Source organism: Prionailurus bengalensis, chromosome D4 (assembly GCF_016509475.1).
Source record: "Prionailurus bengalensis isolate Pbe53 chromosome D4, Fcat_Pben_1.1_paternal_pri, whole genome shotgun sequence".
NCBI lineage: Eukaryota > Metazoa > Chordata > Mammalia > Carnivora > Felidae > Prionailurus > Prionailurus bengalensis.
This window is the reverse complement of record NC_057359.1, coordinates 13107054-13121929: the sequence shown is the minus strand read 5'-3', so window position 1 is coordinate 13121929 and position 14876 is coordinate 13107054. Positions and strand designations below refer to the sequence as shown.

At 41.0% G+C, this 14876-nt stretch overlaps 1 protein-coding gene across 10 annotated transcripts in view; it reads left to right on the top strand.

Annotated features, from left to right (window-relative positions):
* The window catches only part of TRPM3 (transient receptor potential cation channel subfamily M member 3), an 805281-nt gene that overhangs the window by 631725 nt on the left and 158680 nt on the right, over positions 1 to 14876 (top strand). For all 10 annotated transcript variants that reach the window (XM_043565212.1, XM_043565210.1, XM_043565217.1 and 7 more), the window contains one exon: positions 5105 to 5228. In XM_043565212.1, coding sequence (XP_043421147.1) covers positions 5105 to 5228 — 124 coding nt within the window. The remainder of the gene's footprint in view (positions 1 to 5104; positions 5229 to 14876) is intronic.

The following is a 14876-nucleotide window of genomic DNA, read 5'->3' as shown; positions in this document are numbered from 1 at the left end:
GCCCAGCACAGGCCATGCTACTTAACAATAATGAATGTCAGTGACCAAGGAGCCATGTGGGACTGTGTGTTAATAATAGCAAATGCTTACATAGGCCTTGCTATGTATCACGCCCTCTACAAAGATGAACTGTTACTAATTTACTATTCACAAGTCTATGAGATAAGCACTCATAATATTCATTTTACATGTATGAAAAAAATGACACAGAAAGACTGAATAGCTTGCACACGATCATATGGGTAGCAAGTGACAGCTTCACTCCAGACACCCTGACCCTGGCAACTATGGTGCTTATTTGTTTACAATGTTGTCCTTCCTCTCTGGGAAGAATCGTGCTACTGCTTGTGACCCCCGAGTCGTGGCATTTGGGTGGAAGGGGTGATGTCTACTAACAAAGAAGAAAAAGAAAAAGGAGGAAGAGGAAGAGAAGGGGGGAGGGGGATAGGAGAGAAGGAGAAGAAAAGAAAAATGCCAGTCTCTGTAAACTTAGGCAAAAAATGTAAACTTTTGTGTCCTAAGGTTACATTTAATGATTTGCTTTGGCTTTAGCAAATGACAAAATTTCATTTTTCTTTAGAGCATTAGAGATTGTCTGGAAAATGATGCCTTTTAAGTACCAAATTGTGGTATTATTAATGATCTTTTTTTTTATTTATATAGGTAAAATTTTCTCATATTGTGTCTGAATAAATTAACCGAGGGTGTCTTTGGAGGGCAGGAAAAGGGCTTCACTCCTCCAAAGCCATTAACCTAAGTCTAGCTCTTTGTGTCCCACTGAATTCTAAATGCATTTTCTAATTTTTCAATCTAGGAATGAGACTCTGATATTGCAGGTAATTAAAGTCATTCTGAGAAAAGTGTGAACACGTGGGTTGTATTGCTAGCATCTGAACAGAATGCTAATAGCAAAGTATGGGAAGTTCCTTTGGTTACTTCCAGCCCTGGATGAACGTTGACCTATTTCAGATACTTCTGTGACTCATCCAAAAAGCTCCAGATCACAAGTTCAGCATTTAAATGGAGACACAAATGCCATAGTATGGAGATTTTCCTCACTTCAATGACTACCCTTCTAAATCAAGAAACATTCTAATTTGAGGTATACCAAAAATAGCATTGGGACATATGGAAACACAAATTAACAGCTTCTATAAATAGGCACCACTTTGTCAAAGACCCAATTCTAAAACTAAAATTTTATATAATACTATGACTATGTTTTGATGTCAAGAAATTTTCAACCACTATTCAGGTTCCATAAAAAGAAATCTAAAAATGGGCTTATTTCTATTTTTTGCTATTTTTTGCTATTTTTTTAAATATCACAATCAAGATTTTTAAATCATTCCAGTGTTGTGCAGAAGAAAAAAAACATGGGAAGAGTTAGGAAAGCAATAATTTCAAGAAAGCAGGCTTCCCAGTATCCTACAGAATATGGCCACAAAGTAAGAAAGGGTCCTCAGAGAAGACAGAGGCAGCCTTTGTGCCAAATACAAAACATCTCATTCAGCAAAGCAAATACTTGTGAAAAATTAGAAGCAAATAGAATCTTCAGCATCCTAAATGCACTTTGCCATTGTCCTCTGTTTTCTCCCTATCTTCTCCAAACTCTTCTGGTTTCCCTCAGATGCTCTATCAGAAAAAAGAAAAGCAAATTTCCTACAACAAATATATTTAAATGTCTACTTCCAGTGCAGATGATTAGGAAACCGGAAAACATATTTATAGGTTGCAAACTGTAAAAGCAGCACCATGAAAGAAGGCTGAATTCAGCAGACTTGACTCAAGCTATGTGACTTGGTACAAATCATTTAGCCTCTCTGGACCACAGCCTCCTCTTCTGCAAAATGGAATTACCACCTGCTTCTCTCTCAGATTCTTATGAAAATCAAGTGATATTATCTCTGTAGCCCATCATGTGTCATAAACCACGATATGCTCTGAACACATCAAATGTTATACAGGATCTTGTTTTGAAAAGTTATTAAACTCTTTCTGCAAAAAGCTTAGGACCTGATACATATTATTTCTTTGTCAAAAGGGGGTGGTTTGCAAATGTTTGTGAGCTTTTAAAGTCAAAGAAGCATCAAAAATGTGATTTTCCTCTTGATGGAAAAAGAACTAAAGCCAAAATAACAGTTATTTAATGTTTAATGAGTAAAACTTAATGTTTTGGAATGACCAAATCATCTTTGTCCCACCTAAAACCACTCACTCTGTTCCATCAGTGACAGGCATCCCACACTTTGGAAAACCAACCTGGAGAATCTTTATAGTTCTAGTAGTAGAATTCTGAGCTCTTGTTGCTATAGGATTTAACCAAAGCCACAACTTGATTCAATTGCAAAATTGAGCTAAAAAAAAAAAAGATAAGATGCTTAGCATCTTTCAGCTCTCCTCACCACTAAAACCCACAATTAGCTAAGTTGCACAGCATTTCTCAGTGTTTACAAAATGATATATTAGATACAGATGACAGATCCCTCAAACAGTTAATGACCTCAGGGAACTGGGAATTCACTACAGGTGGTTAGCAGTGGAAAACAAATTTTGAGTTGTTATCAAAATTAAACACCTGCAAATGAATGATTAGATCTATCAAGTGGCTAATCAGGAGAGTCTCTTCCTCTGTTGTTAATCGTGTACAACATTTATGTACACTTGATACTGCAGAACCCTCTAGACCCATCCGCATGGGTTGCCTGTCAAGCAGATACATACCCAGTTATGATTGCTCCTTGACTCTTCAAGGAAATCGGCAACACAAATGTGATCGTGTCACTCTCCAATGGCTTCTCATTGCCTGTGGATACAATCCAAAATCTCTAGCACTATCCCAAAAGTTCCCCATGATCTCATTCTCACCCCTTTTGCAGCACCATTTTGTTTCACTCTTTCTTTTGCTCTCCAAGTTCTAGCCATACTCACCTTTATTTTCTCAAAACTGGGCTTGTTAATGCTGTTTCCTGTCCAGGCTGTTCATACTGCCAAGAATGCTCTTACCCAGCTCCACCACATCCCTGATCATCCTAATGTTAATTTATTTTTCACGTCTTAGCTTAAACAGCACTGCCTCAGAGGGGTCTTCCTTGTACCCCCTAGGTTCGATTACATTCAGCTGTCACAACTTCTTTACTTCTTTACCACTGCCAATCACACTTGAATTGCTGATTCGTGTCTTTCTATTCTACCTGTGTGTAAGCTCATTGAAGGCTAGAAGTGTATATATCTCGTCTATCCCTGTAGCCCTGGCATATACCACAATATCTGGCACTATATAGACATCACTAGGCAATTGTTGAATGAATGAGTGAATCAATTAATGAATGGTTTCAGATTGGTGTACACCTAAGGCCACAGAGTCCTCCAGAATGATCTAGTAATCTTGAGAGGACCTGGTATTATTTTTCATCTTCTTGTGGACAATTCTCTTTTTTTAAAAAATGTTCATGGGGGGGCAGAAGGGGTAACCCAATCTTCCATTGAGCTAAGTGACGTTCCAGGATCCTTGGTATAATCCTGTCATGAGGCATGCACCCTCCTCAATGTAGGGCACCATAATGTCCAACCTAGTGGGCTTAGGTGATCCTCACACAATCCTGGGGCACAAAAGGCCACTGATATGAAATATCCTCAAGCCTCCCATCTTGGTTTCTTTTAAGCAACAAAATTTGTTATGCTTTCACGTAAGAGAAAATTTTACAATTTGCTTCCCGAGTAGCCACAGTGATGAAGAGAGTCCAAGGTATAGTACACTTGGTGTAATAAGAGACAGCATGGTGTGATGGAAAAAGTAATGGACAAGGAATCAGAAGAACTAGATTCTGGTTCTGGCTTTGCCACTTATTTGCTGAGTGACCCTAAGCGTCTGGCTCTTTCTGACTTAAATATCCTTCCCTTTTAAATTGTATTGACTTGGGACACCTGGGTGGCTCAGTCAGTTGAGTGTCCAACTCCTGATTTCAGCTCAGGTCATGATCTCACAGTCATGGGATCAAGCCCCACATGGAGCCCCATGTTGAGCTCCACTCCATGCTGGGTGTGGAGCCTGCTTGAAGTTCTCTCTCCCTCCCTCCCTGCCCCCCCCCCCTGCTTGCACATGTGAGTTCTCTCTCAAAAAAAAAAATTGTACAGACCTTTAGCCTACAGGGTTTCCATAAGCACCAAATGAGATCATTATATTTACTATCGTATATAGGATTTTCTGGTACTTCAATTATGGGGAAAATTATAAAGCTGTAGAATTCTAGGCAAAGTATGATAATTTTGTCATTGTTCCTTGAAAGCAGTATTATCTTCCTGATTTTGGACAGATTCTATTAACAGTAGAGTGATTTTTTTTATTCCCTGCCATCTGATGGCTGGTAAAGATAGCCCAGTTCTCACCAGGCTAGTATGAGCGGAGATAAAGTTACAACAGGTTCATCTTCAAGAGGTAACAAAGCAGTGATTGGGTATGATGTACCTCGCTTGCTCTCACTCATTCTTCGATAGCCTGAAAAGTATCTCTTAATAAAGTGTCCATATAAAACCTCCTGTAGATCATGCTCTTCTTGGATATAACAGAGCCAATGCTCGACATAAATGATGATCTGAATCATAGGCCAGATAAGCTACCTACATGAAATGATTTTAGAGAAATCATGAGTCCTATTTCTGCTCATTGGTGCTCAAATTACTTAGATGTAAGCTTTTTCCCTCACAATTAGAGATGAAGTTTAAATCTTCATATAAGTCACACAGTAAATTTTTACTAAGATGCTAATGAGTAAGGCTTTTTTTGATAATGGCACTTGAGGAAGAGGGTATTAGACACATGCCCTATAAAAGAAAGAAAAAGACAGACAAAAATAGAACCAAATTAATCTTCTTGCTTTACTATTTTAGGTTCTGAGACATTCAAATAGATTTATTTTTAAGTGCACTGCTTTTTTTTTAATTATCACAGTCGAAATAACTATTGCAAGAAAAATAGAGGAACAAATAACTCATCTCTAAAGTCAGTCTTCACAATGCTTTCTTGTGTTTTAGAATATTTCTCAGAAACATGTACTGAACAGGAGCCGGGTTGACCTGTTGTTGACATTGTTTTTAATTACAGACTTATCAATGAATCTCTGAGGGACCAGCTGCTAGTGACCATCCAGAAGACTTTCACCTACACTCGAACCCAAGCTCAGCATCTGTTCATCATCCTCATGGAGTGCATGAAGAAGAAGGAATTGGTATGTAAACAGTGTTCCCCCATGAGTGGCAGAGCCCTCTCCATATTCCCTTCGTCTGTTTAACCATTTTCTTGAATCACACACCAACTGTTTTTTATTTCCAGCCAAGCTCACAATGTTCCTCAGGCTTCATTGGCTCCTGTAGCCTCCTTCCCTCAGTAGCTAAGACACTATTTTTTCTGCCCAGATTTAATGAAGTGTGTGCAGCAGGGTTTCAACATCCTACTGAAGCTCATCCGAATGCTTCTGATTGCCTCAACCAAATGAGTTGAAGAGAGAAAATAGGTTTCCTTCTGGAAAATGCTTCTCTTTGGGGTTTCACTTTGCTTGTGAGTAGGGAACCACTGATGTGCTTATTGTCAAATATCTTAGTGACACAGGATCCAGGCTAATAGGCTAACTTATACAGGTAGAAAAGGGAGGGATGTACCCATGGAATGTTGGAAACTTCCGTAGCTTCTGAAGTGTCCTCCAATAGCTACTGAAACCTTTCTTACATCTGGTAAAAGTGTCTTGCAAATGTGGTATAATCACAGAGACCTTCTGTTAGAGTGAACAGAAATAACATGAGCTAACATTTAACGAGCACTTGCTATGTGCCAGGCAGCATGCTAAATCTTTACATGTTTCAATGCCTGTGATCTTTACGACTGTCCCAATAAGAGAAGTATGATTATTATCCTTACCTTACAAATGAGGAAATGCAAACTCACCTGATTAATAAATGAGGAACCAGGACTCAACACCAGTGGTATTTCATCTCTGTGGGAAATGCTTGTATCAGAAGCTGTCTCATTGAAGCCAGGGTAGTGGATCGCCCACTCTGAGAAGATTCCCTACAAGCCTCAGCAAGCAGAGACTGTCCTGAGAGGTCATTTAAACCCACCTGCTTACAGGGGAGGTCAAGGAGCATCTTAAACCTGAACAGAAGCCTCACTCACAATTTGAACCACCTCATGGCCATGTGGGCATCCTGGGCTGATTATCTCTGGGGACACCATGGTGGCACTTCTTCTCCAGAGGGACATCAGGGCCAGACCCTGAAGGGTTCAACCATCTGGAGGCAGATAGGGTGGGGAGGGGCTGGAGTGAGCCACTTTCAGCCAGCTCCCCAACTAGACCACAAGCTCCTTGAGGCATGAGCTGGAGCAATCTTGCTCACGATGGTATCCCTATGCCTAGGACAGTGGCTGGCACACACACAGGCTCACAGAGACTGCCAGGAGGGAGGGAGGTGAGGGAAGGAGGCAGTTTCTGAGTATGAGAAACCAAACATTTAGAAGAACAGTACTTGATTCAAGTAAGCAAGACACATTGCTGGAAAGCATCCACATGACCTTTGTGAGAACTTTCAGTGCCTTACAGGTTTGGGGTGAAAGTTTCCACCTCTAATCCTTGAGTATGCATAGACCCAGGTAGTCTGGCCATCTTGTATAGAGAAGCCAATACACAGATGGGGTTCATAGCCATGATGACTGATCCCCTAGGAGAGCCTCTGTCAACTGACTACTGGCAATCTCCCATCTTGGACGTGGCTGCTCAAGGAGGTTCAGTTCAAACACTTCCTCTAGCCTCAAGGAGGTGCATGTACCACTGAGCTCCTGCCTGAGTCATGGAAGATGGTTTTCCTGCTGACTGTGGCTATCAGTTTTCCAATGCCAGCTGTGAAATCTTACCAGAACTAGCTATTTCAGCAGTCCTATAAATTTCCTAGAGATGCAGTTAGGATTAAAATTCAAGGAACCACTTGGAAGTCATAAAACCAAATGGGGGTGAATATGCTTCTCTGGATATTTCATAGGACTGTTCACCAGGATTCTGCCCAATAATCACTATGTCGCTTCATCATGACTCCTGCTGAAAAGGTCGACCGTATTTTAGTGACAGATATTTCCTGCAAAATGTGTGAGGTGTCCCTCGCTGTAGGCGAAGGCAATGCAATCTTAACGAGAAATAAATTGCCCTTATCTGCACATCTGGGCAGAAATCAGGATTTTAAAAATCATAAATGTAATTAAAAGAATTTTCATTTTGGAGAGGCTGTTTATGTGCATAGACAGTACTAGATGCTTTATAAAGGATGTGGACCTGAGGTAGGCATTTCTTTTCCTCCTTTGGAGGGGAGCAGGGGAGGGAAGTGAGGTGGGAGAGGAGAGGAGGGGTGCACACAGCCGGGAAGAGCCACACTGGGGCTGTCCTGATGCAGAGCCCGAGAGGCTTCTGCTCTGCACTCTGCCTTGCTTCACACACACAGCACAGACGTTCACATGGAGCTCCTGTTCACTCTTGAATCCTTCAAGTTTCCTTTATTCCCTTAGCAAATGAAGTGGGATGTAATATTCTGAAGTCAATCTAACCCTGGCCAAGTTCAGCAAAGGGATTTGGCCCCAGAGCTGATCTGACATCTTTCTCATCCCGGCATCCTAAAAGCTTCTATAATAAACAAGTGTTCTAGGCATGCGTAGTCAGCTTGTGCAGCTTGGGTCTCTGGGCGGTGTGGCCTCATGGAAAACATTTCTTGATGGGCCTCTTGTGTTGGTACTTTCTATTCATTTCATATTGTTCTTGGAGAGATTTATTTCTCTTCTTGGGCCCAAACAACATCTCAAAAAACTGTCACCTTTTGAGAAGCTCTGTCCCCCCACAGCCCTACCTTTGAGCCAAGCTCCCTCGCATTTGCTTCCCACACTCAGCATTCAGCAGTATAAGCCCCACGGTATGTGTGGCCCTAACCAAGTCGCAGTGGAGGAGGGCACCCACTCCGGGACCTGTTCACCACCTTCTGTTTTCACACCGACAGCTCCTTCCATCTGCTGTCCTCCTCTCTCAGCTGCTGGACCTCACAGGGGCCAAGGCTGTCCATTTCAGCACCACCTCCCCCCAGTCACATGTGGGAGACACATCTGCATTCAAAACTGACACTGCTCCAAAACCTGAGACTTTAACATCCGCTCCCCACTCCAAACACAACCACCCTCCCTCCTGCACTCACCACTGTTATTTCATTCCTATGGAACTTGAATACCCAGCTTCTCTGTAATTTGCTAATCTGAGGCCAAACTCCTGAGATGATCTACATGAAAGCATAAGTGTAGGGACATGAGGTTTTCTCTGCCCGGTGCCTAGTTGAGAGTCCAGACTATTTCTACCCTTCCCTTCCCTTCCCTGGGTCCTCTCACTTAGCCACCCCTCTGCCCTCTGCCTGTGGGCCTGGTCCTTCTTGGTACCATTCCCAAAGCAAATCATTCAGTTCTTACCAACCTTCTTTTATTTATCTTCAGTTGAAAGCCTCTTCTGTCCCTTACAATCGCTGTAAACCTTTATCGTTGTCATCTCCTGACTGCCTCATGAGAACCTTTGCATTGCATTTCACAGTCTTTATGGTATGGCTGCATGAGCATCCTGCTTCCTTTCCAGCAGCAGTTTTCACGTACAGTAGTGATTCTGGAGTCTAGAAGCCAACACTGCAACCGGGCTATTAAGTATGCTTATCCAGTCCATCAATTCTGGATGTGCAGGAAGGAAAATAAACTGATGTGTCTGTAAACCTCATCAGCCAAGAAGCTTCCAGGGATGCCACAGAGAAGAGGTGGCTTGGGGAGAACTTGAAGGGACCTGGGATCTGCTTGTATTTGAAAGATGATGGACACGTAACTTGAGAAGTTAAACTTAAGGAATAGGTCACCGTTTCGTCCTAACAGCTGAAGCTGCGGCATCTCGATATCATCACATTCTCACTTGGGGAGGTACAGAGAAAGCCAAGGACCTAAGAGCTTGTGCTAATGGAACCAATGGAAGCAATGATATTGGGTCATTGGGTTTGCTTGTCCCTCTTCTTACTCCCCGCTCTATCAACAGATGTTTATCAAAAATCAATTCTTGGTTCTTTCCCCTTTCATTCACTGTTCTGACTTCAGTTATCATTTTGAGAAAATTCCCAAATGCACAAATATCCGGTCCTTGTCTTCCTCCAGTCTCCTGCATTTTCAGACTCCATGCTCCCACCCGTGCCCTCATTCTTTCTTGCCTGGACTATGCCTATTCCCTGGGGAAGGCTGGTCTTCCCTAATCCAGTACCCTCCATGAATCCATTCTATGCACTGAGGTGTTGGCAAACTTTCAGGGTTTCTGTGCTGCATAAAGTCTCCGTCACGTATTTTCTTTGTTTATTTGCTTATTTATTTTTAAACAACACTTTCAAATCTAAAAAGCCATTCTCCACGTACTGGCCACCGGAAAACAGGTTATGGGTCATATTTGACCCGTAAGCTGTGGTTTGCTGGCCCCTACAGCATAGTGATGCCAGATACTTCTTTTGAAGCACAGAATCAATAACACCACTCCTCTGAATGCAAAGTGTAATATTCTGCTGAAATTTCTAGTCTTAAATTCTATTTCTTTTTTATGGACCCCTCATGCTAACTAAACCAGTCTGCTTGCAATTATTATTTTATTGCCTGCTTCCCTGCATTTGTTCAACTTAGACCTCTCTCATTAGCCATAACCAATTGCCAAATACATACTTGCACACGAATGCATAGGTGCACAGCACACACACATACACACACACACAAACACCTAGAATACACGTCACTCCATTATTGCAACTCTCTTGTAGTACTTATCATTTATACCTTAAGTTATTTATATATATCTCTGACTTATGTGAGACCTTAGGAACAGAATCTGTATCTAATTCATTATTCTGGTTTTCCTGCATTCACTTATCCCTTATCCTTTAGTAGTAGAGCATATATGTAGCAGACACTCAATAAATCTTTGCTTAATGGATGAGTAAATGAATGAATTCAGATGAATATGCATTAGTGGGGAGAGATACGTATTTAGTATCCGTAAAGTGCCTTAAAATCTCCACTTATGCGCTGTCACATCTCCTTAGGGAGTCATAGATTTGGTTTATGAACTTAAGTTTGATTCAGGGCCACCTGCTTAAGTTATGGGTGGTATTCTAATGTGGTGGTTATGAGGAGCAAGCTCTAGAAGCAGACAAACTTGGATTCTAATTCTGGCTTCATCATTCAAGTGTTTTAACTCCATTAAGCCCCAGGACTGTCCACTTTAAAAGGGAGTGATAATAATACCCATCTATTCTAGGATTTGCCACTTCTTCCTTATTCATACAGATTATACTGTGATTCTTTAAAACACACACACACACACACACACACACACACACACACACAAGATAAATCTCACAATACCAAAAGGTCAAGACTGATTCAAGGGTTTTATATGCCAAGTCCAAGTCCAAGTCTAAGCAGCATGCACATGTCACTCACATAGCTTACTATTCTTGCTTGACGTCCCGAGCTCCAGAGCTGATGAATCTCTCCGAGATGCTCGGGAAGGTAGCAGAGGGGTGTTGTCTGTGCCTGACCAATGAGTCTCTGGAGCCCCAAGTCTGCTACCTTCCAACACAGGGAGATGCGTTTCTTAATGAGCACTTATTTAAAGTGTATGCCGATATCCCATTACAACTTCTGCCACATTTAGGAAACTGAGGGACAACTCCACCTTTTCACAGATTCATAAAAACCAAGCAAACATGACTTCTAAACAAAGAGGTTTCTTCTCTTTTTGGGGACAGGCCTCTTATATGCAGGAAAGGATCACAAAGTCCAAGATGTTCCTTGCTTAGAAAAATAGAAGCTTAGGGCACCTGGGTGGCTCATTTGGTTAAGCATTGAACTCAGATCATGATCTCACTGCTCATGAGTTCAAGCCCGGCATCGGGCTCTGTGCTGTTGGATCCTCTGTCTCCCTCTCTCTCTCTGCCCCTACACTGCTCACTCTTTCTCAAAAATAAGTAAACATCTAAAAAGAAAGAAAGAAAGAAAGAAAGAAAGAAAGAAAGAAAGAAAGAAAGAAAGAAAGAAAGAAAGAAAGAAAAAAAATAGATGCATGTCAGACTGTTAAGACTGTTAATACCATGGGCAGGTTGGTGAGTATTACTTGGCAGGTTAAGAGGTATTCCTGAAGACCCCCGTGACCCTATGGCCCTAAGTTACCGAGACAATTAAGCATTTTAGCACATATAAAGAATGCTGGCACAGTGTGTGGCTCCCAAGTAGGACTCGATAACTGTCGCTATAATTACATTTATTCTACGAGTAATGATAGGTACTAATTTGAAATAAGCTAATAAATCCTAATAAGACAGAACTAATTCTTAGTGCTGGCTAAAGTTGTCAGTGAGGCACAGTTTGACCTCAAGGACCTGTCACCCTGCCTTCACAACCCAGATTCCCTCCTTTTGCTCATCTTGATGGATGGAGAGTACAGACGAGAAAACATACGTAACCTCCCAGGGTCTTCCCTGTTGAACGCCAATGACCAAACAAGCACAGTAGACTCCTATGGTCACAAGGAAAGAAAAACTCTTAGAGCTGAAAAGGGGCTTTTTAGGCCAAATGGCTGAAGGTCATAGAGTCATGTATCAAGTGCAGAAAACAGTTCTCTCCAACACAGTGTTTACGGAGAAATGGAAATGCTCTTTGAGATAGATGCTGAATTGTACCTAACTCCTTTTAAGTGCGTTCAAATGTAATCTTAACATAACTGAAGTCTAAATATTTTAAATGAGATGGTGGGAAGAGGATGCAGAAGAAATATCGCTCCCCTAAAGTTGCTCTCCGTACTGTGTTCTCAACACACAGGAGGTTGCAGGTTGATTTTTGAAGGTTCGGAAACTCTTTTAGGTGATTAGAATATCACTATTGGGGAATAAAGATGATGCAGGTTTTGGAATCAGCTTGCTTGGCTTCAAATCCCAGATTTTCCATTCAATACACGGCACTTTAATCTCTAGATGCCTTTGTTTTTTCCAGAAAACTGGGATAATAATTGCATTTATATTTTGAGATTAATTATAAGAATCAAGTAAGTTAATATATACAGATAACATAATAAGCACTCAATAGATACTTTTATTGTAACAATGATGATGACAATGGTGATGATGTCTATAGGGCACTTCATATTTAACAAAGATCATCTTCATGTCACCCTGTTTGATACTACAATGAACCTTGCTAGGGTCACGATTACTATTTCCATTTTATGGAGGGAAACCAAGACTCAGAGACTCACATGACAGCCCCACAGTCATGTAGCTAGTTAGGGGCAACAAGACTTGAACCAGGAGCCTCTTTCTGCAAGGCCCAAGCAGTTTCCACCATAGTTCAGCTGATTCCATATTCCAAATATCAGGTATGACCAAGTTAAAAATGACTTTGAAGTCGGAACCCATTTTCTCTCTCATTTCTGGAATAATCTGAACAAATATTTATTAGACTTCATGATTCCCGGAACAAAAAGAATACATTGTTGGTTGGTGTTCCTGGAAGGTTCTCTGCCCTTATGTAGCAGTCATCATATGCTTACAAGGAAACTGTAAGCACATCCAGGCCATTCAGTACTTCTGCATCAAGGGCAAACTGAAGTTATTCTTTTCCAGGGTAGTATTGTAGTCAGACTAACTAGAAGCCCCTCAATTAGAGATCAACTCACACTATGTTCTTCTCACCAAATATTCATTGAAATGAAAAAGAAATTTGAAGGAAATGTCATTAACCCAACTCCTTGCCAAGACAGCTAATAACAATGCTAATACCTTTCATCTTACATAATGTATAATAACACCTTATAGTAGACAAAGTTCTGTTGCATTCCTTGTATCATTTGAGCTGCCCACAACAATGGGGCAAGAATTATGTCTATGTTTCAGTTAACAAGAAAAATTAAACAAATCAGAGAAGACTACAGGAGTGTACAGAAATATCCCACTTGATTTTCATCCTCACTGTCAAGGTCTCAGACACTCATAAACAACAGAAATGCCACTGACCTTTCCCAGCCATATTTATCAAAAATTGTCAGTGGATTAGAGGCTATAGAAAAGCACAGAAAATACTCTCTTTATGAAGAAAAATGAATTAAAATAATATAAATAAAATGTAAATACACAAGAAATAAACATATTCTTGTACTCCCTCTAAGGGCTGACGTAATTACTAAATAATTTCCCTGACAATTGGTTTGGGTTTCAATTCTAAGGTGGTCTTTCTAGAGACATGGTTTCAGAGACTCCACATCTTGCCTCCACTCTGCCTCTTAGGCCAGGGTCTCACCATGTTTGCCTTGATCAATGGTCTCTGCTTGGCCTCACCACCACCAGTCTGTCCACTCCCCACTGACACTCAACTGCCAAATGACACCTTTTGAGGAGACACTTTTATAACATAACCTCCCACCCAATCAGAAATCCCTACTGCCCTAGACAGTGTTTCCCAAAGCGAGGAATGCCGATTGCATATGAGGCTTTTTCAGGAAGAAGGCAAATTAATATTTTTATTTTAAGAGGCATGTTCTAATTTGCATGGATATTATAACTAATAACAAGAAAACACAAAACCATGAATATTAAGCCTAAATAAACACAAATTTTAAGGGAGGATCCTTTTGAAAAAGATCTGATTGTAGTGTTGTCATATAGATATGGCAAAACGATGAAGATTCTATAACAAAGACTGTTCGGTTGGAAGACACTGGCCTTCAGAGTTAAATTTCAGTTCCTTAATGTGGCATTCAAGGCCCCTTCTGGTCCAGATCTAGTCTACCTCTCCTGCCACAACTACTACTACTACCACTGTATCCCTTATAATCTAGTCTAACCAAATCTAATTTTCCTTCAGGAAAAAGACCGTGTCTTATACACCTTTCTGTATTTTGTGCAAACTCTTGAATGCTGTCTTCAAATGCACTAGATCCTAGAAGCACTGGGATGGATTCTCTTACCCCTACCTTATAGCCTATTCCCAGATAGGAATATTTCTATCCAAAGAGGAATACGTGGATGAGTGCTTTCCTCAAATTCGGTAGAGTAAAACTTCTCAGCCTAGTGTCCAAGAGCAACTAGAAGTCTTCAGTAAGTTCTGCGAACCCTCTGAAAACATATGCAAGAATTTGTATGTATAAGCATATTATGGAAAGAATGCATTCGTTCTTAGATTCCCCAGGTATGAATAACTCTGAAGAGTTAAGAACCACTGTAGTAGAGGCCTTTCTATGGCAACAACTAAGTTTGGAACACAGGAGCCATAAACACTGCCTTACATTCCTTCTAGTCCCTCAGAGATGTCCCATCTGGATAAACGTTTAATCTCTGAACAATTTTTAAATGTGTGTACCTCCACATTTCTCATTAACAGTTTTAGTACATGTAATCTCTTCCATGATCAACAGTCAATCATGCATTTCAGGACCATTAGCTTGTAAATGGGCTATGACCCAAAGATCTATTTACAACCCAGAACCCACTGTCTCATAAAGCAATGTAAATAATTCAGCAAGGGGCACTTCGGTGGCTCAGTCGGTTAAGCATCTGATTTCAGCTCAGGTCATGATCTCACAGTTCACGAGTTTGAGCCCCACATCAGTCTCTGTGCTGACAGCTCAGAGCCTGGAGCCTGCTTTGGATTCTGTGTCTCCCTTCTTCTCTGCCCCTCTCACCCCTCCCCCTACCACCACTTGTGCTCTGTCTCTCTCTCTCTCTTTCTCAAAACTAAATACAAACATTTAAAAAATAATAATAATTCAGCAAAATTCTGGTTTGCTGTGAAGAGACTA